Here is a 27,181-nt window from a genome sequence, read left to right on the forward strand (position 1 = left end):
TCAAACAATACAGACTTATTAAATATTTACTGCCTTGTAAAAAATTTTTGGGAGGGAAATCATGTCTTACAGGTAGTGTTGGACTTTGTATTTGTGGATGAGTTTTGGCATAGAAAAATGAGGTTTGGAATTTTAAAAAGATTTCTGCTGTCTATAAATCTCATTTTCAGAAAATACTGAGGTCATACCTCTGACAATTCATCCTTTCCACTTTCTCTCAAATTCTTGTTAACAGGGAATTATATCAGATTTGTTTCCTGGAGTTGTTCTTCCAAAGCCAGACTATGAAGTTTTTATGGAAGTACTGAATGAAAACATCAAAAAGATGAAACTCCAACCAGTACCTTGGTTTATTGGGAAAATTATCCAGGTTAGTTCCCTGTGTCCATATAGGAATGTACCTGGTTTATGTTTGCTGAAGTCAGGAATTGGAATTGTGGTAGACTGGAACTGAATGACAGAGATCAGAGGTGCCTAGATACAGATGGGGGTGCCTTCGGGTCTCATTTCTAGGAGGTGAAGTTGAAATCCAGTGTTTTTCCTCTGACCATCTTCCATGGGGTACCATTTTTTTTTTTTAATTTGGGGATGAAACAAAACATTTGAGGGTGTTGGGCTTGAACTAGTCAGGACTTTCTCAGTTTCCAGTGATAGAAACCCACCTCAAACCACCTTGGTCAACAAAAGGGAATCTGTTCATTTACCTAACTTAAAAAGCCCAGGTGTATTTGACCTCAGACACTCAGATCTCAGATCTCAGATCTGAAAACCTTTCTCTTCATCTCTGGGCTGTCTCTGAGTTATAACTTCATTTTTGGTTGGGTCCCAACAGCCTCAGTTTCAGATTGTCCCAGGGTCAAGCCCAGAAGGAAAAAGAGCATTGCTCTCCAAATTGCTTCAGCATAAAGTCTCAGTATTAGCTTTGAAGTGTGCTTTACTTTGAAGTAAAGTCACATGACCACCCCAGAACCAATTACCGGGAAGATCATTTATATTTTACAGATAAGTCTCTTTTTTTTAAAGTTTTTATTTATTTATTCATGAGAGACACAGAGAGAGAAAGAGAGAAAGGCAGAGACACAGGCAGAGGGAGAAGCAGGCTTCATGCAGGGAGACTGACGTGGGCCTCGATCCCGGGTCTCCAGGATCAGGCCCTGCACTGAAGGCAGTGCTAAACTGCCGAGCCACCCGGGCTGCCCTACAGCTAAGTCTTTTAAGTCAGACAGTCTTCTGTCCAAATCCTGGCTCTGCTACTGATAAGCATGGGCAAGTTATTTAACCTCTCTTGGGCTCAGTATTCATTCCCACCACTAGACGCTAGTAATACCTGAGTGGATTAAATGAAATAATCTAGGTAAGTCCCTTGATACTTAGCACATTGGTAGGTAAAGAGCAAATAAGAGTACCCATTTCTTAAATAATATGGAACCTAAAAATGTATGTATTTATCCAAAAGATATTTACTTATTTGAGAGAGAGAGAAAGAGTGAGAGAGAGAGAGTGTGTGTGTGTGTGTGTGTGCAAGTGAGGGGGTGGAGGGGCAGAGAGAATTTTAGGCAGGCTCCATGCCCAGTGTGGAGCCAGATGCAGGTCTCAATCTCACAACCCTGAGATCATGACCTGAACTTAAATCAGGAGTCAGACGCTTATCCAACTGAGCCACCCAGGCGCCCCTATCCAAGAGATATTTAGACTATAGATCATAAAAAAGGCTATAGTTCATCAGAGGTAGAAGTGACTGTGGGAATCCCCGTTTCAGTCCCTCATTCCTCATTGACTTCTGACTAGCTTGAAGTTCTGGGAGGTCTGCAATGATTAACTGCTTAAATGTCTCCTCCCAGATCTACGAGATGATGCTGGTAAGACATGGCTATATGATTGTTGGAGACCCCATGGGCGGCAAGACCTGTGCTTATAAAGTCTTGGCTGCAGCTCTGGGTGATTTATACGAAGGTAAAGCCCATATCCCTGGCCTCATGGGAGCATAGGACTCCCCACTAGGTTGGCTGGCTCCATGGAGATAATGCCAGGCTGTTAGTTTTACCATCCCTGGACTGTAACATCAGAGCCAGAAATAGAACATGGTACACAGATGTCTGCAAGCAGAAAATAAAGGTGGGGGTGGGGGAGCTTTAACAGGGATTTTATGTGCATCTTATTAAATGGAGGAATTTTCGCTTATTTCTCAGATGCCTGGATAATAGCTTCTCCAAAGACTTTTTTTTCTTAAGAGTTTATGTATTTATTCATGAGAGACAGAGAGAGAAAGGCAGAGACACAGACAGAGGGAGAAGCAGGCTCCATGCAGGGAGCCTGATGTGGGACTTGATCCTGTGTCTCCAGGATCACACCCTGGGCCCAAGGCAGGCACTAAACCACTGAGCCATCCGGGGATTCCCCTCCAAAGACTTTCCAATGAGAGAGAAACTCCTGCCACTGTCCTAAACAAATTATCCTGAAAGCCAATTATTGCATGGTTTCTTTTCTTCTCCTTTTTTCTTTTCATCATTTCTTCCCCTCTCTTTCCTTCCCTTCCCTTTTCCTTTTTTCTCCCTCCCTCCTTCCACCCCTTTCCTCCTTCCTCCCATTTGATGTAGAAGATAAAACCTCAGGCTTTTTTTTTTTTTTCTTTTTTAAAGATGTTATTTATTTATTCATGAGAGACACAGAGAGAGAGGGAAGCAGAGACACAGGCAGAGGGAGAAGCAGGCTCCCTGGGGTGGGGAGCCCAATGCAGGACTCAATTCTAGGACCCTGGGATCATGCCCTGAGCTGAAAGCAGACACTCAATCACTGAGCCACCCAGGGATCCCAAAACCTCAGACTTTTGAATCAGAGCCAGATCTTGGACAAATGACTAAAGCTCTCTTAGCTTCTGTTTCCCACGTGTGAAATGGGATTGTTGTGAGAATTAAATGAGATTATGCAGGAAAATAACCTAGCACAGTTCCTGCTTGACAAATGGAAGCTATGTGTATTGCCAGAGCAACAATTTTGAAGTTTTTTTCCTTCATAAAAAAGCAAGCCTGTGTTTTTGTTTATTTTTTTATTTTTTTAAAGATTTTATTTATTTATTCATGAGAGACAGGGAGGGGGGCAGAGACATAGGCAGAGGGAGAAGTAGACTCCATGCAGGGTGCCTGACATGGGACTCGATCCTGGGTCTCCAGGATCACACCCTGGGCTGAAGGCGGCACTAAACCGCTGAGCCACCCGGGCTGCCCCTGTTTGTTTATTTTTTAAAAGATTTATTGATTTATTTTAGAGAGTGAGAGAGTAGAGGGGAGAGGCAGAGAGAGAGAGAAATCCAAGCAGACTCAGTGGTCTTGACTCAGTACTGGATCTTAAGACCTTGAGATCATGACCTGAGCTGAAACAAGAGTCAGATGCTCAACCAGCTGCGCCACCCGGGCACCCCACAAGCCAGCAGTTTTGAAAAGCAATGCCTTATATTTACACAATTCCTTTCAGTACTTCATCTTAACATGTTTTTTCTAACAATATTTGTTGACTTGAGTTGCTGTTGGATTTTTGAGGTTTTTTTGTTTTGGAGACTAATGTGGCCTACGAACTAATTAGGGAGTTTCAAACTTCATATTCTGGTCATTTGAACACAGTTTAGGAAACTAAATGAAGAGAAAAGAGGCTTCCCTATTACTTTTGCCTTGGGATTCTGCAGAAATGGTTCTTTATTTAGTTCATGGTTCAGGCACTCCAACTTTTCCTTACTCTGAAGAATCATGTACAAGTGTGGTTATTTTCAGCTCTTTTATCAGGTGCACTTGATGTGCCATCTATTAGCCTGTGTTGGATCCTAGTACTCTCATGGTGTGACTGTCTCAGAGGCCACTTGCTGAACAACTAATAAGAGGTTTCAGGGCTAAACTAGTCCTTCAGATAGAGGCGTGGGGGAAAGTAATGAGTATTTTCTAGAATCTTTTACATGTAAGCTGTTATCTCAAGTCAAAGTCAAGGTTCTTAGGGTAGTTGTGACAGCCAGGTACATAAAGACATCTGGTAGCATGGACCTCCCTCTCTCCCTTACTACTTGAGTTCATTTCAGCCCAAGCAGATTTCTTTAGATCTGACTAGCATATTTGCCCTGTTTGAAATGAGACCCAAGAAAATATGCTGGGACACTAATGGGCATAATAACCTACATTTAAGTCATTGCACATCCAGATATCCTGATCTTTATAATGACTGAGTATGAATTTTATAAGGACTCTCCTAGGATGGCATATTCTTGAAGGTTGGTCGGTCTTTGAGATGGCATTACCTCTTGTCTAATGTTCTGGTCTTGCCAGAACCTGTGTAACTCATGTTGGACCTTCTTGCCCAGCCAACCAGATGGACGAATTTGCTGTGGAGTACAGGATCATCAACCCCAAGGCCATCACCATGGGGCAGCTCTATGGGTGCTTTGACCCAGTGAGCCATGAGTGGACAGATGGTATCCTTGCCAATGCTTTCCGGGAGCAAGCGTCTTCAATGTCTGATGAACGCAAGTGGATTATATTTGATGGGCCAGTAGATGCTGTTTGGATTGAAAATATGAACACAGTTCTGGATGACAATAAAAAGGTACTACTTAGTGTCCTATCACTGTTACATAGGTATGGTATAAATTCTCTTATTCAAGTAATTGACCAAAACTATATAATGCATACATTTATTGCAGTAAGAATAAATGCCCCACAAGAAAGTAACAGCTTATGAATTACGCTTCTGTTTGTACTTGTAGTTGGTAAGCTTTGTATGTTTAGGGATAATGTTGCATTGTAGTTAAAAGCCTAGGTATTGATGTCATATTGAATCACTAGCTCTAGAATTGAGCTGTTGGACCTCAATTTCCTCATTTGTTAAAAGGTAGTAACAGAATAGGGATATTGGTAATTAAACAAGTAGCACATACATTGTGCCTGATATGTGGAATGTGTTTTGGTTATCCATTGCTGTATACTTAGAGACTTAAAACAGCCATTTACTTTGCTCATAATATTGTGGATTATAAAGTTTGGAAGGGCTCAGCTGGGTTTCCATGTGCCTTGGGTGTCTCACTTAGTGAGCTTGGAACAGTGGCACTTCTTACATGGTAGTTAATTTTCCAAAAGGCAGGAAGTGACAGCTTCCAGGAAATTAAGAGCTGTACTTGGAACTGGCATAGCATTGCTTTTTCTCAATTCTATGAGTCTAAGAAGTCCCAGATTCAAGGGACTGGGGGGAGAGGCTCCACTTCTTGATGGAGCAGGGCAATGCCACTTTGCAAAAACACACGTGGGATGGAAGCTGTCACTGCAACAATCTTTGGAAAATATATTCTGCCACAGTAAGCATAGCACCTAAAGAGCTTGGACTCTGGAGCTGGATAGCCTGAGTTCAAACTCTGCACTGCCACCTGCCAGCTGGATGAACCAAGGCAAGCTATTCAGTTTCATCATCAGTAAAATGGGAACAATAGTGTCCACATCACAGTGTTAATCAGGAAGATGAGATAAGATAATATTCCCCAGGTGCTTTTAATAGCACCTGACATATAACAAGTGTTATCTTACTGTATGTTAAAATAAAACTAAATTAATCACCATTTTTAAGGAAGAGTTTCTACACTGAATATACACAATTATCAAATCAAAATATGCTTTCCTAGTGCATTAAAATTTCACAAGACTGTGAGTGAGTCATGCTCAACAATGGAAGACCTAATTATCCAAATTACACACACATGCTAATTATAGCACGTGCATAATTTTGATTACATAACATATAAAAATAGAAATGTTTTATTACATGATATAGGCTACGTTATATAAACTAATTGTACAAATGTACTTGTTGGTCTTAAGATAATTATAAAGAATCAATAATCAGTGAATTTTCTGATGACTCTTCTCTGGGTATAAATCAAACTAGTGTCGGAGGTATCAGTGTCTTTTACTTTTCTTAATATTCAGAGATGACACTGCTGGTGGTGTCAGCCCCATAACAGCTATGACCTTCCTGGGGATACATGCAGTGACCTGCTTCCAGGTGTGTTTTATGTGGGCCAGGTAATATAAGGACTTGTTTAGTACAACTTTGGATGAGCAGCAGGGAGTGATAGGGTTTTCTCTTTGCCCCTGAGAGACCAAAGCCTCAGGTAATCTTATGACTTAAATATCTCACTTAAACCCATGTTGGCAAATGGGAAGCAGCACTACTAACTTTGTACATACTCAGAGGCTGCCCTATGTACTCACACTACTTTCTATGGCGACATACCTACTAACCACTAGGACTTCTGATGGCCTTTCCTTCCATCCCGGAAAGGATTTGTGGAAATGCTCTTGTCCCTCTAGCCCTGCACCAGTTCATGAGGGATTCCAAAAGGAGTCTTTCATGGGAAACAAGCAAATAAAACAGGAGGAAGGTATGAGTTAAGTTCTATGTTAAACACTGAGTAAGAACTATGAAACTTGCTATAGTCTGATAACTTCTCAATCTTCCATCTGCACAGAGATTTTTGTCTGTTTTATCCTATGCACCTGTGCCTGATGCATAGTTGGTACTCAAGAAATATTTGTTGAATGAACTTAAACCATCTCTGTCTGCCCTGAGGCCTTTCACTTGCAGATGGAATCTAACCCCTTTGCCTGACTTTGCACCTCTGCTTTGTACTTTCAGCTATGTTTAATGAGTGGAGAAATTATCCAGATGAGCCCTAAGATGAGTCTGATCTTTGAGCCAGCAGATCTTGAGCAGGCCTCTCCAGCCACTGTGAGCAGGTCAGTGAGCCTTACACTGGTATCCTGAGGGTTGTGTGGCCTCACTGACCCTAAAAACCCACAAATGTGATTAAGTGGATCACCTACATTATTTGTTGTCCCTCTGATTTATCCTAAACCCAGTCTTCAACCCATGGTGCTGGTAGGAATCTAAAATTGGACACGTACTTTGTTTTTTTTTTTTTTAATTTTTATTTATTTATGATAGTCACAGAGAGAGAGAGAGAGAGGCAGAGACACAGGCAGAGGGAGAAGCAGGCTCCATGCACCGGGAGCCTGATGTGGGATTCGATCCCGGGTCTCCAGGATCGCGCCCTGGGCCAAAGGCAGGCGCCAAACCGCTGCGCCACCCAGGGATCCCGGACACGTACTTTGGAAAGGAGTTTGATATGATCTTCTAAGATTGAAACTTCACATGTGTCATGACCAGCAATTCTACTTCTAATAAACTTTTGCCCATGTACAATAAAATTCATCTACAGGAATTCTCAGAGTGGCATAAATAACAATAACAAATGCTTGGAAGCAACCCAAATGCCCATTAACAGGAATGAATTAATGTAATCAAGTCACAAATTGTAATTTTTTATCATTTTATTTTATTTTTGTTCCATAATGATAAGTGTACTCTTTAATCCTCATCTCCTATCTCACCCATACCCCACCCACCTCCCCTCTGGTAACCATTACTTTGTTCTCTATAGTTAAGAGTCTGTTTCTTGGTTTGCCTCTCTCTTTTTCTTATTTCCTTTGTGCATTTGTTTCTTAAATTCCACATATGAGTGAAATTATATGGTATTTGTCCTTCTCTGACTGACTTCTTTCATTTAGCATAATATTCTCTAGCTCTGTCCTTGTTGTTGCAAGTGGCAAGATTTCATTCTTTTTATGGCCAAGTAATATTCCACTTTATAGATATATCACATCTTTATCCATTTATCTATGGATTGCTTCCATAATATGGTTATTGTAAATAATGCTGAAATAAACATAGAGGTACATGTATCCCTTTGAATGAATGTTTCTGTAGCAAATTATAATATTTATATATTACTCAAAATAAATGAATTGTGCTGACGTGGAACCCAATGGATAAATCTTATTAAATACAGTAAGTATAAAATCTTAGCAATATTATGTATGAAGTAAGCCCACAATATTACATACAGCATAATGTCTTCCTTTAAACTGCTAAAAACAACTAAAATAAATATATATGCATTTTAGGAACATATGTAAGAAAGAAATCAGTCAATAAATGGGTAACCATGATATCCAAGAGACTGTGTTTCCTCAGGTAGGGAAAGCCAGACGTATAGGGTAAGGGAGACCATTGGGGTTAGATGAAGATTATTGTCAAGATCCAAGCTTCTGTCTGGGTGGTGGGTTCATGAGCACTCACTACATTATTGAAAACAACTAAGAAAGGCCATGCATGGGCTAATGTTAGTGTGCTAAGGATGATAAGTAATCCAATCCTGTGTGCCTGAAGTTCATAAAACAATAAAAATCAGTCCACATTCCAAAAAGCAATGTCAGGGAGTAGAAAGAGCAGTGGCAAGTCAGACCAACTTGGGCTCCCACCCTGGCCATGCCAATGTCTAGCTGTGATACCTCTTCGAAGTCACTCAGCCTCTCTGAGCCATACTCTCCTCATATCTAAAATGTGACCATTAAGAAGAATATTTAAAGACCATTAGGATGTAGCATAGTGCCTGACGTGCAGTAGATAATAAATAGCAGCCATATTAGTAACAAACAAGAGAGTACCTAGACATAACAGAATGGGGAAAAAAACAAAACATTTACTACATAAAGGATCAGTACATGCTAATAGTAATGTTAATAATAGTTTACATGGATTAAGAGTTTTCTTAATCTGGAAATGGTGCTGAATTATTATTTTCTTATTTAACCATTACAATAGCCTTATGAACTATGTATTTTTTTAAAGATTTCTTGATTTACAACAAAGATGTAGAATTTCAGAGACAATAAGGAAATTTTGCCCAAGGTTACTCAGATAGTCAAATCTGGAGCTGGGATTTAGACCCAAAGCACTCTAACTCCCAAGCCCCAGCTATTATCACTGGCTTTCAGCCTTTCCTGACAAAATCTGGGACCCTTCCCTTTGGGCTGGAGCTGGTGAGGGTCTGTTTCCCAATCCAAACTCCAGCCTCTTACTTTACCGTGACTACCTGCATTTACCTCACAACTGTCTGCTTGGGAACCTGGATGTGGATCAGGCTGGTCCTCTCTTTGTGCCTGCCAGGTGTGGGATGATCTACATGGAGCCCCATCAACTAGGCTGGAAGCCCTTGAAGGACTCATACATGGACACCCTTCCCACTAGCCTCACTGAAGAGCACAAGGAATTGGTGAGACCATCACATTTCTTTACTTCCCTCCTTCCCTGTCTCCATATTCCTCATTACTAATACCTTCTACACACATCTTCATCTAGATGTCATGCCCTTTCCCATTGCCCTACTTGCAGAAATATCTCTAGAAATTGCTCTAGAATAGGCCAGATTAGAAAGAACTATGCTCCTCTCTGAACGGCCACTCCCCATCCTGGTGACCTTTACTCTGTATCTTCCATAGCTAGGCACCTGGAACCAGTGTAGAAAAGCTTGTATTGCAGCTACTAAAAGTGTCTATACCTGTTTTCCCTTCCTAAAAAATAAGTGAACATGTAGGTTAGGTGGGTACCCGAGCATAGTCTCAGACTAGGGAAGCAGAACCCAGGCTTTTGGTGTCTCCTGTTTTTCCCTGTGTTAGTAGAGTTCCCTAGGAAAGCTTCCCACTGAAGAAGCCAAGAAAGGTATAGTTAGGTTCTCTTCCCACTGCAGAAACACTCTGGTGAGCTATGTAGAATGGCCCCGTTCCTGTCCCATTTATGTACATGTACAGTGTGTATAATGTAATTGCATACATTTATACAGATACACGTCCACATGCACACCCAGAGACCAGTCTACATACCTGCACCAGAAGCTTTCAGGGACTCCTTAAGTGTCCTTAGTTCAAAAAGTCTAGCTTTTTTTTTTTTTTTCAAAGTCTAGCTTCTTAACAGGACCTCTGAGGCTACGATCTGGCCCTGCCCGCCTTTCCAACCTCATCACCTGCCCTCTTCCTCAGCTTGTTACCCTGCAGCCCTTGCATTTTGTTCTCATTCCTAGAAGACCCCAGGTTTCATCCCCTCAAGGCTTTTGCACCTTTTCTTCCTCTTCCTGAAAATATCCCATTTTATCTTGTGAGGGATAATTCTCCTTCATTATCCTGGTCTCAACATAAAGGTCTCCTACTCTTAGAAGCCTTCCCTGACCATCCTACTAAGACCTTCCTGTTATTCCCCATTGCAACACCTTTATTTGTTTCCTGCTGGTACTTTTCATGAGTTTAAGTACTTTATTTCCTTGCCTGTTTATTTATTGTTTGTCTGCCGCTCAGTAATCTCCATGAGGGCAGAGATCTTGTATATCTTGTCAGTTGTTTATCCTCAGCACCTACAACATGGCAGTGAGCAGATGCTCAATAAATATTTATTGGCTGGATGAATATACCACATATCCATGTACACATGTATATTCATATACATATAAATGTGTCTATACATTTATAATATAGATATGTATCCACACATATACATATCTATTAATGCATTTATTTAGTGATGACCTGCCTACTTCTAAAAAAAAATGACAAGATAATTTACAGTGACAGCCACATATAACAAAAATGAAAAAAAAAAAAACTCAAATGAGAGGAGAAGGGAGGAATTTTTTTAAAAGAGTAGCTGGGGTGGGTAGCAGAGACAAGAATCATTATACCCACAAGTAAATACATACAAAGAATTACTGAAAATGAGCCCCAAACTTAGCTCTGTGCTTCTTCTTTTTGTTTTTTGGGTTTTTTTAGATTTTATTTATTTATTCATGAGAGACATAGAGAAAGAGAGGCAGAGACAGGCAGAGGGAGAAGCAGGCTCCATGCAGGGAGCCCGACACGGGACTCGATCCTGGATCTCCAGGATCACACCCTGGGTTGAAGGCGGTGCTAAACCACTGAGCCACTGAGGCTGTCCAACTCTGTGCTTCTTATGGCTACTTTATACAGGAGTCCAACCTTACAAATGCAGAACAGTCATTTGAAAATCTTGTTTAGAGTTCCTAACATTTTTTGTACAAACAAGTCAGATACCCAGTCTGGGTCCTAAAATTATTTTGTGTATCTTGTAGCTGACCCACAGTAGCTCCAAGTATCCCTGAGTATCTAGCTCTGGGGTGTGAAACAGGGATGGCATTGTGGGCTTCACAGCCTGTCCATTAAGTAGGAAGCTAGTCAGGGGCTTTGGTGTCTGTAATCTTTTTTCCCCATACACCCATTCTTAAAAATAATCAGCAACTTTACCAGCATCTCCAGCCTTCCAGAGGTATACTGAGGCCTTGATCTTAATGTTCATTTTTTGATAATATCTCTTCAAATTTCACTTCTACCTTCAGGTCAATGACATGTTTATGTGGCTTGTCCAGCCCTGCCTAGAATTTATTCGCCTTCAGTGTAAATTTGTGGTCCAAACATCTCCTGTCCACCTTGCCTTCTCAATGATGAGACTGTATTCCTCCCTGCTTGGTATGTGCTACCTAATATTCTTAAGCCAAATGAAAGTGGAGTATGTGTGGGATATTTTTTCTTCTCCCCATCTCTTCTATTCCCCTCACCATGAGTCACAATGAGACCAGAATTTTGGTCTAGAATAAGCAAGCGTTCGGAGTATAGCCAGTAGAGTTTAGTGGAAGAGTCCATCTGTTTTGGTTTACCCTTAATCTGGATTAATTTCCTGAGTATTTTTATGCAAATTACCTCATCTTTTCCTCTCTTAGGTTCCTCATCTACACAATGGGAGTAATAACTTTTGTCCATCTTTACCTAACTAGAATATCCTGGAGGGAAACAAATTTAGATGATAGTGTGAATGTATCTGAGAAAAAAATTAAAAATCCTGAAAAAAATAAGTCCACAAATTTTCCCATGCTAAAAAAAATTTACAAAAATCTGAATTCACTAATTACATGGTTACACAAGAGAACTGATCACATCAGTCTACAAAACTAGAGAACCTTCTCTAGGACATAGCAAGCACATAAATCCTAGAATTATTTATTTAATGGTCCTGGAGAAGTTCTCAGTAATTATCTCACATAAATCAAATTGCATTGAATTCTGTTGGAAGTGATCAAGGCGTGTCCATTTGGAGAACTTTTACTAGATGCCAATTCTTTTTCAAGATGCCACATAATTCAAACTCAAGATGGATCTTCCTATAATTCCTATTACATGAACATTTTCTCAGCTCATTTCTTCCAAAAGCATTTATAGGTGCAGGTAAAAAATATAACATGGTGAACAATTGAGTGGAGACTTTCTTTGGCTACATTTTATGTGATTTTCTGAAGTTAAAATTACCAGCAATTTTTTCAAAGGCACACTAACTGCATACAATGCCATATATTTGCATCATTAGTTGTTAAGTTTTGCATACTTTCCCAAACTCAGTGTCCTATCCTTGTGTAGTATCTCCTCTAGGGAAGAAAGCATCGGATGAAGAATGGACTCATTGTTCCCAGCACTGAGTGACATAATCTCTTGCCTTCCCAAATCTGTAGTCTTGAATCCTTATTAGGAGTGCTAAAAGAAAAAAAAAAAAAAAGGAGTGCTAAAAGACATACAATTACAAAAACTGGGGACCGGGTCTGAATGCACACATACCTGATTTCAAAGCCCTAACTTTTTACTCTGCTAGTGCTAAAATGCAAAAGCATGATAACTATGATCAACAAGGCCTTAAGATAAGGAATAATAAACACATTTTTAGCCTTTTATGTTAAAGTAATTTTAAACTTGCAAAAAAAAATCGCTAAAAGTATGTTGAGTCACATATCCCTTTACCTAGCTTCCTTTAATGTTAACATCTTATACAACCAAGGCACAACAGAATAAAAATAATTAACATTGATACTATATACTATTAACTATACTACAGACTTTATTTGGTTTTCACCAATTTTTTCTCAAATGTCCTTTTTCTGTTCCAGGATCCAATTCAGGGGGTCACATTTTTTATAAATCGTATCTCATTTGTCTCTTCTAATCTATGCCATTTCTTTAGTCTTTCCTTGTCTTTTTTTTTTTTTTTTTTTTTTTGAATAAACTCTACCTCCAGCATGGGACCTCATGACCCTTAGATCAAGATTTGCATGCTCCACTCTTTCTTTATCTTCTATAACTTTGTCACTTGATAATACTGGCCAGTTATTTTATAGAATGTCTCTCAATTTAAGTTTGCCTCATGTTTTCTCATAATTAGATTGGGTTTATGCATTTTCAGCAAGAATACTACAAAAGTGATGATGCATCCTTCTCAGTGCATCATAAGAAGGTACATGATGTTGATAGATCTTATGACTGGTGAAGGCTGTTTGTCAAAGTTAGCTTTGGCCAGAGCCACATTTCTCCAGTGTAATGTTATGTTTTTCCTTCATAATTGGTAAGTATTTGGGGGAATATAATTTGAAACTATGCAAATATCCTATTTCTCCCCAAATTTTCCTCCACTGATTTTAACATCCAGTAGTGAGTCTTGTGTACCATAGTTACAACAGTGGCATTTGCCTAATGTTAATTTTCCATTTCTATATATATTCCTTCTACATTTACTAATTAGAATTCTTCTGTAAGGAAGAACTGTTCTTCCTTATTTATTTGCTAATTCAGTTATTTACTAACTAAAGTATGGACTCATAGATATTTATTTTATTCTATGGGTTATAATCCAATGTTGTAATTATTTTGTTCCTCAAATGTCGTTAGCCATTGAGAGCTCCTTCAGGTTGGTTCCTGTGTCCTTTCAAAATTAGAAAAATTAAAAAATATATTTTAAAATATATGAAATATATTAAAATATATTCTAAAGTATATAAAAATAAAATAAGAAAAGGGGCACCTGGGTATCTCAGGTGATTAAGTGTCTGACTCCTGATTTCAACTCAGGTTTTGATCTTAGGGTCGTGAGTTCAAGCCCTGCATTGGGCTCACACTGGGCATGGAGCCTACTTTAAAAAAAAAGAAAAGAAAAATGATTAAAAACTAGCACTTATGTTTATAAGTGGATAAAGGACCTGGTGGGTGATAGCCACTCAGCCACTATCAGTCCCCTCCCCAGAGCCCACACAGACAAGACCACCCAATTCACATTGTTTAGATCTGTATATAGGTGGATATATGCAGCTTCTCTTACGGTTCCTTTTTCTTGCTTTTAGATGAAATCAGGGAAATAGATGAGGAAAGTGAATTATATGAAAGTCTGACAAGTCAACAGATCTTTCTCTGGTTGCAAGGTCTATTCCTCTTTGCCTTGGTGTGGACCGTGGCAGGCACCATCAATGCGGAGAGCAGGAAGAAATTTGATCTGTTTTTCCGCAACCTGATCATGGGTATGGATGATAACAATCCAAGGCCCAAAAGCGTCAAACTCACAAAAAACAACATCTTTCCAGACAGAGGTAACAGTACTTGTTTGTTTTGTCTTGCTGTAATAATTTGGATCGTATGGTTCCAAATCCAATCAAAATGTGTGGTCCAAGTAAGATTTTTACAAAGGCTTGGGGAGATTTTTTAGCTTGCCTGATTGGGTCCACATTTATAAGAGATGGGTGGTCCTGAAGTCAGGGTCTTATGGGATGTTTTAACTATTTTCATTTAGAAAAATTCATACAAGTTTTTTCTCCTCAAATTTACCCATGCTCAAACAGGCTCCAGGTGATAGAATGAAAAATGTAGCACTTTTGTTTTTCTTATTTCCTTCTAGTCCCGTTTTGTGTGTTTAAATTCATCACATCATGGTGATTATGACATTAATATTTGTTGTAATTTTGTCATTGTAATATATTGAAATGTTTCCAATTTTGCTGTACACATTATCTTCAAAATGATCACCATAATGACTGGATACTCTATGTGTGACATCATTTACTAAAAGAGTAAAAGATTTTTTTCTTTTAAGTAGCTTTTACTGTTTTTCTTCTTACCACCATAATAACATATAAAGTTTAGAAGATACAGAGAAGGGAATAGCTGAAAATAAAAACCAATGGTAATCTAACTACCTAGAAATAGTTTCAATATTTTTTCTTCTAGTTTTTTCTATATTTCTTTAACAAAAAGGAGATCAAAATATAAATGCTTTCCAAATGGCTTTACTTTCTGTGATTATAAAAAAGTATATGAATGGCCATGAAGTAACTTCTGGAGTGATAGTAATATATATATGGAGAGAGATTTGGTCTACACTAGATATGTGCATTTGTCAAAACTCAGTGAATGTACACTTAAGATTTGTGCATTTCATTGTATATAAATTTTATATCAAGTGGAAAAATATAAACAAATATTGAACAGGAAATAACATAAATGTTAAAGTTCATGGGGAAGTTTATTTTATTTTTTTTAAGATTTTATTTATTTATTCTTGAGACAGAGAGAGAGACAGAGAGAGAGAGAGAGGGGCAGAGACACAGGCAGAGGGAGAAGCCGGCTCCATGAAGGGAGCCTGACGTGGAACTCGATCCGGGGTCTCCAAGATCAGGCCCTGGGCTAAAGGCAGCGCTAAACCGCTGAGCCACCAGGCTGCCCTATGGGGAAGTTTAAAATAAGATGACTTCATGAATGGATAGAGGAATAAACAGGTGTATGATAAAACAAGTAAAAACTAATGGTAAAATTTAGGAGAGGGCTATACAAATGTTTGCTGTGCAATGTTTTCAGTATTTATGTTTGAAACTTTATATAATAATCATAATAAATGAATGAACAAGTAGATGTCAGTACCCCTCTACACAGTTTTTCCTCAGCACATGTAGCACACTTTATGTCATCTATCAGATGAACTGCATAGAGGCCCTGGACCATTAGTTAGATAGTAGTACATTTATACTTTTCCTCTTTCTTTCTTTAAAGATTTATTTATTTTCTTCATTTGAGAGAGAGAGAGCATGGGGGAAGGGAGGGGCAGAGGGACAGGGAGAGAGAAACTCAGGCGGACTCTGTGCTGAGTTCAGAGCCTGACTTGGGGCTTGGTCTCATGACTCTGAGATTGTGAACTGACCTGAAACCAAGGGTCAGACACCCAACTGACTGAATATTTTTGTCTTTCTTTCTTCTTTTTCTCTTCCTCTTCCACCTCTCCCTTCATCTTTTATTTATTCTTGGGTTTAGAAGATTATTTTTTTATTGTGCTAAAATGTGCATAACATAAAAAATTTACCATTTCAACTCTTTTTAAGTGTACAGTTCAGTAATGTTAGACATTGTTCTGCAACCATCACCACCATTTATCTCCAGAACTTTTTCCATCTTCACAAACTAAAACTCCATGTTCTATGAACATTAATTCCCCATATTCCCCTCCTTCTGTCCCCCTGGCAACAACCATTCTACTTTCAGTCTATAAATTTGACTACTCTAGGTATCTCATATAAGTAGAAGCATATGGTATTTGTCCTTCTTTGAAAGTTTATTTCACTTAGTAATATTTTCACAGTTCACCTATGTTGTAGGATGTGTCAGAATTTCCTTCCTTTTTAAGGCTGAATAATACTCCATTGTGTGTTAATACCACATTTTGTTTCTCTCTTCATCCGTTGGTAGACACTTGAGTTGCTCTCACCTTTTGGCTGTTGTGAATAATGCTGCTATACACATGAGGGTACAAATCTTTGTTTGAGTCTCTTGCTTTCATTTCTTTTAGCTATATGTTCAAAAGTGGAATTTATAGATCATGTGGTAATTCTGTGTTCAAGTTTGTGAGGAATTGCCACAGTGTTTTCCATAGTGGTTGTACCATTTTACATTCCTACCAGCAGTGCACAAGAATTCTAATTTTTCCACATTCTCATGTATTGTTCTGTTTTTTATAATAGGTATACTGAGTGTGAAATGCATTCTTGATTTTTTAGAAAAAATATGAATAGATCATATAATAAAATATATTTTTTAAAAGATAACCACTATTAACATTTCAATAACCATCCTTTTGACATTTCCCTGTGCATATAAGTGCACATAGATTTATTTTTTCAAACTTGGGATGGTTCTGCACTTGTTTTCATTATTTTCTAGCTTTTGCTATCATTAACAACATTGTGATGAGCAGTGTTCTGGTGGCTACTTACTTGCTTGATCTATGATTATTTTCTTAGGATAATTTCCAAGAAATAAAATAGCTGAATCAAGAATCAATACAATTTTAAAGCTTTCAATTGAAATTTTAGAGCTTTTATTTTTTTAATAATAAATTTATTTTTTATTGGTGTTCAGTTTACCAACATACAGAATAACACCCAGTGCTCATCCCGTCAAGTGCCCCCCTCAGTGCCCATCACCCTTTCACCCCCACCCCCCGCCCTCCTCCCCTTCCATCACCCCTAGTTCGTTTCCCAGAGTTAGGAGTCTTTATGTTCTGTCTCCTTTTCTGATATTTCCCACACATTTCTTCTCCCTTCCCTTATATTCCCTTTCACTATTATTTATATTCCCCAAATGAATGAGAACATACACTGTTTGTCCTTCTCCGATTGACTTACTTCACTCAGCATAATACCCTCCAGTTCCATCCACGTTGAAGCAAATGGTGGGTATTTGTCGTTTCTAATGGCTGAGTAATATTCCATTGTATACATAAACCACATAAAAATACCATGGACTTTCTTCAGAGAGTTAGAACAAATTATTTTAAGATTTGTGTGGAATCAGAAAAGACCCCGAATAGCCAGGGGAATTTTAAAAAAGAAAACCATAGCTGGGGGCATCACAATGCCAGATTTCAGGTTGTACTACAAAGCTGTGGTCATCAAGACAGTGTGGTACTGGCACAAAAACAGACACATAGATCAATGGAACAGAATAGAGAACCCAGAAGTGGACCCTGAAATGTATGGTCATCTAATATTCGATAAAGGAGGAAAGACTATCCATTGGAAGAAAGACAGTCTCTTCAATAAATGGTGTTGGGAAAATTGGACATCCACATGCAGAAGAATGAAACTAGACCATTCTCTTTCACCATACACAAAGATAAACTCAAAATGGGTGAAAGATCTAAATGTGAGACAAGAGTCCATCAAAATCCTAGAGGAGAACATAAGCAACACCCTTTTTGAACTTGGCCACAGTAACTTCTTGCAAGATACATCCACGAAGACAAAGGAAACAAAAGCAAAAATGAACTATTGGGACTTCATCAAGATAAGAAGCTTTTACACAGCAAAGGATACAGTCAACAAAACTAAAAGACAACCTACAGAATGGGAGAAGATATTTGCAGATGACGTATCAGATAAAGGGCTAGTTTCCAAGATCTATAAAGAACTTATTAAACTCAACACCAAAGAAACAAACAATCCAATCATGAAATGGGCAAAAGACATGAAGAGAAATCTCACAGAGGAAGACATGGACATGGCCAACATGCACATGAGAAAATGCTCTGCATCACTTGCCATCAGGGAAATACAAATCAAAACCACAATGAGATACCACCTCACACCAGTGAGAATGGGGAAAATTAACAAGGCAGGAAACCACAAATGTTGGAGAGGATGCGGAGAAAAGGGAACCCTCTTACACTGTTGGTGGGAATGTGAACTGGTGCAGCCACTCTGGAAAACTGTGGAGATTCCTCAAAGAGTTAAAAATAGACCTGCCCTACGACCCAGCAATTGCACTGTTGGGGATTTACCCCAAAGATTCAGATGCAATGAAACACCGAGACACCTGCACCCTGATGTTTCTAGCAGCAATGTCCACAATAGCCAAACTGTGGAAGGAGCCTCGGTGTCCATCGAAAGATGAATGGATAAATTTTAGAGCTTTTAAAGCTAAATTTCCCCTGTGCCTTCACCATCCTGAGTATTACCATTTTTTAAAATCTTGGGCAATTTGAAATGCAAAAATGCTATTTCATTTTAACTTTCTTCTCTTTGTAAAAAATATTTTATTTTATTATTTTTAATATATATTTTATTGGAGTTTGATTTGCCAACATCTAGTATAACGCCCAGTGCTCATCCTGTCAAGTGCCCCCCTCAGTGCCTGTCACCCAGTCACCCCATCCCACCTCCTGCCCACCTCCCCTTCCACTACCCCTTGTTTGTTTCCCAGAGTTAAGAGTCTCCCATGCTTTGTCACCCTCTCTAACCTCTCCCACTCGTTTTCTCTACCTTTCCCTATAATCCCTTTCACTATTTTTTTATATTCCCCTTATGAATGAAACCATATAATGATTGTGCTTCTCCGATTGACTTACTTCACTCAGCATGTGAAAAAATATTTTAATAGATGTTAATTTTATTTTTTAAAATATTTTATTTATTTATTTATTTGAGAGAGAGTGTGTGAGCATATGCGAGAGAGCACAAGTGGGAGAAGGAGCAAAGGTAGAGGGAGAAGCAGAATCCCTTTTGAGCAAGGAGCCGGACATGGGGCTTGATCCCTGGACTGGAGCTGAAGGCAGATGCTTAACCAACTGAGCCACCCAGGCTCCCCAATAAACATTAATTTTGGAGCAGTTTTAGGTTTATGGAGAAAAATGAGTGTGAAGTACAGAGTTCCCACATGTCCCTTTCCCAAACCACCCCTCCCTCCCAATCTCCCCATTATTAACATCTTGCATCAGTGTAGTATACTTGTTATAGTTGATGAACTAATACTGATAAATTATATTTTAACTAAAGTCCATAGTTTGTATTTTCACTCTTTGTATTTTATACTTTCTTCTAAGAGTTTTAACAAATAACATCATCTATTCACCATTAAAGTATCATACAAAATAGTTTAATATTACCCTAGAAATCCTTAGTTCTACCTATTCATCCCCCCTGTCCCCTTGGCAACCATTGATTGATGTTTTCCTGTCTGTATAGTTTCACCCTTTCCAGCATGTGATATAGTTGGAATCATACAGTGTGTAGCCTTTCAGGCTTTTTTCACTTAGTCATATGCATTTAAGACATTTTAGATCTTTGTTTGCCTTGATAGGTTATTTCTTCTTATCACTGAATAATATCCCATTGTATGGCTATTTATTAATTCACCTATTAAAGAACATTTTGGCTTATTCCAATTTGGGGAAATTTAAAATAAATCAGGTATAAACATTCATATTAAGGTTTTTGTGTGGATATAAGTTTTCAATTCATTTGGTAGATACCCAGGACCATGATTCTTGCATCAAATGGTAAGCCTGTGTTTAGCTTTGTAAGAAACTCTCAAACATGTCTTCCAAAGTGGTTGCACCATTTTGTACTCCTAACAGCAATGAATGAGAATACCTATTGCTCTCAATCTGCCTTAGCATTTAGTGTTGTCTGTGGTGGTATTAGCCATTCTAATAGGTGTGTAATGGTATCTTGTTATAATTTGCAATTGTCTAAGGCATTTGGGTGGCTCGGTGGTTGAGCATATGCTTTTGGCTCAGGTCATGATCCTGGAGTCCTGGGATTGAGTCCTGTGTCGGGCTCCTGAAGGGAGCCTGTTTCTCCCTCTGCCTCTTTCTCTGTGTCTTTCATGAATAAATAAATAAATAAATAAATAAATAAATAAATAAATAAATAAATAAATAAAATATATAAATATAATAATAACAATTTGCAATTGCCTAATGACATATGATGTTGAGCATCTTTTTTTTTTAAAGATGTTTTAAGTAATACCTATATGCAATGTGGGGCTTGTACTCACAACCCCAAAATGAAGAGTTCCACACTCTACTGACTGAGCCAGCCAGGCACCCCTTGAGCCTCTTTTTGTATTCTTATTTACCACCTCTATATCTCCTTTGGGGAGTTACTGTTCAGATCTTTCACTCATTTTTAAATTAGATTGTTTGTTTTCTTATGGTTGAGTTTGTTTTCTTATAGTTTAAGTATTCTTTGTATATTTTGGATATAACTCCTTTATCAGATATGTTTTGCAGATATTTTCTTCCACACTGTGTCTTGTCTTTTCATTTTCTTAATGGTATCTTCAATAGAGCCTAAGTTTTGAATTTTAATGGAATCCACCTTGCCCATTTTTTTCTTTCATGGGTCATGCTTTTTGTGTTGTATTGAAAAAGTCAACATCAAACCCAAAGACACCTAGATTTTTTCTTATGTTATCTTCTACAAGTATTATAGTTTTGTGTTTTGCATTTAAACCTATTATCCATTTTAAATTAATTTTTGTGAAAGATATAAGATCTGAGTCTAGGTTCCTTTTGTTTGTCCATAGATGTCTCCTTGTTCCAGAGCCAGTTTTTGAAAAGACTATTCTCCATTGAATTGTCTTTGCTCTTATGTCAAAAATCACTTGACTCTATTTGTGTGGGGGCATATTTCTGGATTCTCTAGTCTATTCCACTGATCTGTGTATTCTTTTACCAATACCGTACTGTCTTAATTACTATAGCTTCATAGTAAGTCTTGAAGTTGGGTAGTATAAGTCCTCTGTCTTTGTTGTCCATCAATATTTTGTTGGCTATTCTAGATATTTCACCCTTCCATAGATACTTTAAAACCAGTTTTCAATACCTACAGAATAACTTGCTGGGATTTTTATTGGGATTGTGTTGAAGCTATTGATCAAGTTGAAAAGGACTGACATCTGAACTTTTGAATCTTTCTATCCATAATCATGGATTCTATCTCCATTTATTTAAATCTTGTTTGATTTCCTTCATCAGCATTTTATAATTTTCCTCATATAGCTCTTGTACATTTTTTATTAGATTTATTCAAGTATTTTATATTTTGTACTAATGTAAATGGCATTATGTTTTTAACTTCAAATTCCTATTTTTCATTTCTGGTATCTAGGAAAGCACTTGACTTTTGTATATTAACCTTATATCTTACAATCTTGCTATAAGTTCCAGTAGTGTTTGGTTAATTCTGTTGGGATTTCCTGAATGGATAATCATGCCATCAGCAAACAAAGACAGTTTTATTTCTTCCTTCCCAATCTTTTACTGCCTTTTTGAAACAATCTTATTGCATAAGCTAGGACTTCCTATATGATGTTGAATAGGAGTGATGAGAGGAGGCATCTTATCTTAAGGGGAAAGTATCTAGTTCCTGATGCTAAGTATGATGTTAGCCATAGGTGTTTTGTTGATGTTCTTTCTCAAGTTGAGGAAGTTCCCCCTCTATACCTAGTTTACTGAGAGTTTTTATCATGAATGGGTGTTGGATTTTGTCAAATGTTTTTTCTGAAATCTACTGATATGATATGTGATTTTTCTTCTTTAATCTGTTCCTGTAATAGATTACATTAATTGATTTTATGCCTTATATACCTAGAATAAATCCTGGTGGATTGTGGTGTGTAGTTTTTTTTTAAATACATTGTTAAATTTAATTTGCCAATATTTTATTAAGGATTTTTGCATCTGTTTTGGTGAGAGATAATGTCTGTAGTCTTCCTCTCTTGTGTCTTTGGTTTTGGGATCAAGATTATGCTGACCTCAAAAATAAATATGCTTTTATTTTCTGGAGAAGATTGTAAGAAATTGGTATATTTTTTTTTCCTTACATGGTTAGTAGAATGGTTAGTAGAATTCATCATCCAGGTCTAGTGCTCTCTCTTTTGGAAGATTATTAATTGTTGATTCAGTTCCTTTAATATATGTCATTCTTTTTAAATTATATCTTTCTCCTTATGTGAGTTTTGGTAAATTATCTCTTTCAAGGAATTTATTTTACTTCATCTAAGTTATCAAATTTGTGGTCATAGAGTGGTTCCTATTATTCTTTTATTATCCTCCTAATGTCCCTGATATCAGTAGTGATGGTTCCTCTTCCATTTCTGATATTAGGAATTTGTATCTTCTCTCTTTTTCCCTTGGTTGGCCTGGCTAGAGGTTTATCAATCTGATTAATCTTTTCAAAGAAACAGTTTTTGGTTTTGTTGATTTATCTCTGTTGATTTTCTGTTTCAATTTCCTTGATTTCTGCTTTAATTTTTATTATTTATTTTCTCCTCCTTATTTTGGATTTAATTTGCTCTTCATTTTCTAGTTTCCTAAGGTGGAAGCTTAGATTATCAATTTTAGAGCTTTCTTCTTTTCTAACATATGCATTCAATGCCATAAATTTCTCTAGAAGCACATCTTTCACTGCATCCCACAGATTTGAAAAGTTAAGTTGTCATTATCATTTATTTCAAATACATTAAAATTTCTCCTGAGACTCTTCTTTGATTCATATGTTATTTAGAAGTCTGTTGTTTAATCTTCAAGTATTTGGATATCTTCCAGTTATCTTTTTGTTACTGATTCCTACTTTAATTGCATTGTGTCTGAAAGCATTTACTGCATGATTTCTACTCCTTAAGATTTTTAAGGTGTGTTTTATAGCCCAGAATGTGATCTCTCTTGGAAAATGTTCCTTGTGAGCTTGAGAAAAATGTATTCTGCTGTTGTTGAAATAATCTATAAATGTCATTGAGGTCCAGTTGATGGTGATGGTGCTATTCAATTTAACTATATCCTCACTTATTTTCTGCCCACTATCTGTCAAATACAGATAGAGGGGGCTTGAAGTCTCCAACTATAATATTGGATTTTTCTATTAATTTTTGCCAGCCTGTCTTATGTATTTTGATGTTCTGTTCACATTTGTAGTATGAAATAGGATCTAATTTAATTTCTTCTCTTTTTAATTATAAGTGAGATTGAATTTTTTATATGTAACAGGTGTTTGTTTTTCCTATGTTCTGATTGGGTTTTTTGTGTTCTTTAATGCTTCATTATAGGGTTTTGCATTGTTTTTTTTTTTTTAACAGACTTTATCTAAATATAGGTTCCTTTTCTAAATTTTCCCTTGATTGTGATGAGTCCTTTCTGTCATCATCATTGAGGGAAAGCTTAATTGTCTAGCTTTCATATCTATCACGTCTTTTCTTATTTTTGTGTTTTTTCCTTTTAAGATGCATATTTTTTTTCATTTTAGTATGTCACCTACAACTTCAGTTATGCTTTTACTACCATGAATGATTTTAGTTCTGTTATTGTTATCTTTTGTTTCCTTGTTATCCTTTCTTAATGTAATGATTAAAATCAAGTCATATTGTCAGGGCCTGAATCCTGCCTCCAGAACTTATTAGTTAGCCTTAAGGAAGTTGCTTATTCCCTCTCAGTTTCCTCAATTATAAAATGGGGACAATAATAATAGTATACAGTCTTGGTGTTCTTGTAAGAATTAAATGAGTTAATGGGGCGCCTGGATGGTTTAGTCAGTTAGGCATCCAGCTCTTGATTTCAGCTCAGCTATGATCCTGGGGTTGTGGGTTGAGTCCTACATTGGGCTCCACATTCAGCATGGAGTCTGCTTGAGATCCTTTCCCTCTGTCCCTCCCCCATTCACTCTCATTCTCCCTCTCAAATAAATAAATAAAATAAATTTAAAGAATTAGGGGATGCCTGGGTGGTTCAGCGGTTGAGCATCTGTCTTTGGCTCAGGGTATGATCCCAGGTGTGGGGATCCAGTTCCACATTGGGCTTCCTGTGAGGAGTCTGCTTCTCTACGTCTCTGCCTCTCTCTCTCTTTCTGTCTCTCATGAATAAATAAATAACATCTTTTTAAAAAAGAATTAAATGAATTAACAAATATAAACACATTTAGAATAAAAGCATGGTATATAAAAGGTATAACATTAGTGATTTTTATTGCTGTCTTCTCATCACTGTCACCATCATTCTCATCTCTATTAACTCATCCATCTTCCTTTTTAAAATCTCATCTTGCATTTTTATCTTAGCCTGTTTTCTCCTTATGGCTTTTTTTTCCTGTTTCATAAAGAAAAGAAAAAAAGGGGGGGGATCCCTGGGTGGCTCAGTGGTTTGGCACCTGCCTTTGGCCCAGGGTGTGAACCTGGAGTCCTGGGACCGAGTCCAGTGGGATCGAGTCCTGTGTCGGGCTCCTGGCATGGAGCCTGCTTCTCCCTCTGCCTGTGTCTCTGCTTCTCTCTCTCTCTCTCTGTCTTTCATGAATAAATAAAATCTTTAAAAAAATAAAAATAAAAAAAAGTGTCTTTTTGTACTCTGTTTAGGATTCCATTCAATTTCCTGAAATTTGGTTTTGAGCCTTAAATTAAGCAAGGTTCAGAGGTATGTTCTTCAGGTATAATTTCCCTGTTATATTCCTTTATATTACAATATTTTTTTTCACAGTTTCCATATGGTATTTTCTGCTTTTCTCTTCCTCCCAGATCAATCTGTTCGTGCTTTGTGTCAGCCAAGATGGTGCATAAAGTGCCCTTGATCTCATTCTTGGTCCACTTTGTGACATCTTTCCTTTCCTTCTGCAGCTGGAGGGCTAGTGATATATATATATATCTACAGCTCCCACTGAGTTTCTAGGTAACTTTGCCCTATAACATCTGTCTACTGTGATGGCCTTGCCTCCTCCCTCCACATCCTACTCAACTGATGTAGTGTAAGAAAAACCATAATTTTCACATGTACTGAAAATTGGTTTCTTCACATACCTTCTTTTGCAGCAAGTACTTTGGTTAAAAGCAAATTTGAGTCGAAAAGGCCATTTATTAGACTACAATGACACCTTGCAAGTGATCAGTGTAAATCTGTCCACAGAAAGTTAAGCTTTACTTTTTCAACATAGTAATCATACATCTCTCTTTCTGCTAGTTTTCCAACTTCTCACTGCTTTTGGACATGATCAGGGTAAATAATATTCATATGACACTTTTATTTTTTATTTTTTTAAAGATTTATTCATTTATTTTAGGGACAGAGAGCATGCATGAGCATAGGTGCTGGCGGAGGTGTGTAGAGGGAGAAAGAGTCTTTAAGCAGACTCCCCTCTGAGTGTGGAGCCCAACACAGGGGTCCATCTCATGACCCTGAGATCAGGACCTTAGCTGAAACTAAGAGTCAGACACTTAATCAACTGAACCACTGAGATGCCCCCATATAACACTTTTAAAATAAACCCAGGTGCTATAAACTCTGTTCTACAGTAAGGAACAATAGGATGGCCAACATCCAATGACCACATGTGATCAACTAATGCCATCTGTTGGAGGCTGCCTTTTCTATTTATTTCCTGTGAACATTCTAGAAAAAGGAAGTTCCTCAACAGAGAGGCATCTGTGGCTCTTTACTTTGAAAGACTATGTCTCTGAATCTAAGGTGCTCTGCCTGACTCTTCCTTACTCGTTATGGACTGAGACCCTGCTGCCCCTCGCTCTCCTAGTGAGAAAATAAGACAGTCTGTCCAGATTAATACCTGGCAGGGCAAAGAAACAGCTACCCAATTTTCTGTGTGGGCTGTAACCTGAGTTTCCTGGTGGCCTCTCTTGTCTTTCTTCATGCAATCTCTTAAGGTCTTAAGGTAAGATATCCATTCCAGCTGAAGATTCTGAGATTTTTTTCAGTTTTTTTTTCCCCCAGTGACATCGTTCCACTTCTTTTTCTTCTGCCTTAATAAGTATTTTAGTTTGAAATTACAAAACTCCTAGCCAGAACCCATTTGAATCAAAAGATATGTTTTAAGTACTAAGTATGTTTTTTTTATATATAACAACTTTATTGAGGTATAATTTACATAACATAAAATTATCCCACATAAGTGTACAAATCAGTGGTTTTTAGTGAATTTGCATAGTTGTGCAACTGTCACCATAATCCAATTTCAGAACATTTTCATCACCCTAATAATATCTTTCAGGCCCATTTTCAGTTAATCCTTGTTCCCATTTTTAGCCCCAGGCAACCACTCACCTGCTTTATATTTGCCTTTTCCAGGTATTTCATATGTACAAAATCATGGAATATGTGACCTCTCATGTCTGGCTCTGAGTATACTTTCTTATTACCAACTTTAAAAGATTAAAATGCCTTTCTAGCCTTTCCACAAAGACCCAGGGTTAGAAATTTCATGGTAAGAGCTCCAAGGAGGCCTTCCCTGACCTTACAAGGCATTGTGTTCTAAGCTTTTCATGCTCAGGAGCTGTGGGATTAGTGGACTTCTGAGATAAATGCTGGAGGAACTACATTGGGGAGCATACATTAAGGAAAGCAAACAGGCCTTTAGGGGATTCTCTCAAGGTTAGGTTCACATCATCTAGTATGGATCCTTGTTTGTCAACCCAGAGATTTACCTGTCCAGAAAGTGCTAAATTTCCCTTTATGCACCTATTCACTGGGTGCCTTTGAAAATTCACTTCTTTTTTGAAAAATCTACCTTATTCTCTCAAGTGTCAGAGAGGAGCACAGAGTAAAGTAGGAGATGGTCAGAGGTAATAGAATTACATGGATTTGTACTATTTATACTGTTCTCTCCTTTCTAGACCAGAATTTG

The 27,181-nt window shown here is 37.7% G+C and overlaps 1 protein-coding gene across 1 annotated transcript in view; it reads left to right on the plus strand.

The window, feature by feature from the left end:
• DNAH3 (dynein axonemal heavy chain 3) overlaps window positions 1-27,181 on the plus strand; it is a 170,698-nt gene that overhangs the window by 86,194 nt on the left and 57,323 nt on the right. Inside the window, exons 36-42 of the mRNA XM_072753699.1 lie at window positions 236-370; window positions 1,842-1,953; window positions 4,343-4,584; window positions 6,664-6,764; window positions 9,037-9,142; window positions 11,270-11,399; window positions 14,087-14,329. Of these exons, the coding sequence (XP_072609800.1) occupies window positions 236-370; window positions 1,842-1,953; window positions 4,343-4,584; window positions 6,664-6,764; window positions 9,037-9,142; window positions 11,270-11,399; window positions 14,087-14,329 (1,069 nt within the window). The remainder of the gene's footprint in view (window positions 1-235; window positions 371-1,841; window positions 1,954-4,342; window positions 4,585-6,663; window positions 6,765-9,036; window positions 9,143-11,269; window positions 11,400-14,086; window positions 14,330-27,181) is intronic.

The sequence above is a fragment of the Vulpes vulpes genome, chromosome 3, assembly GCF_048418805.1.
Source record: "Vulpes vulpes isolate BD-2025 chromosome 3, VulVul3, whole genome shotgun sequence".
Lineage (NCBI taxonomy): Eukaryota > Metazoa > Chordata > Mammalia > Carnivora > Canidae > Vulpes > Vulpes vulpes.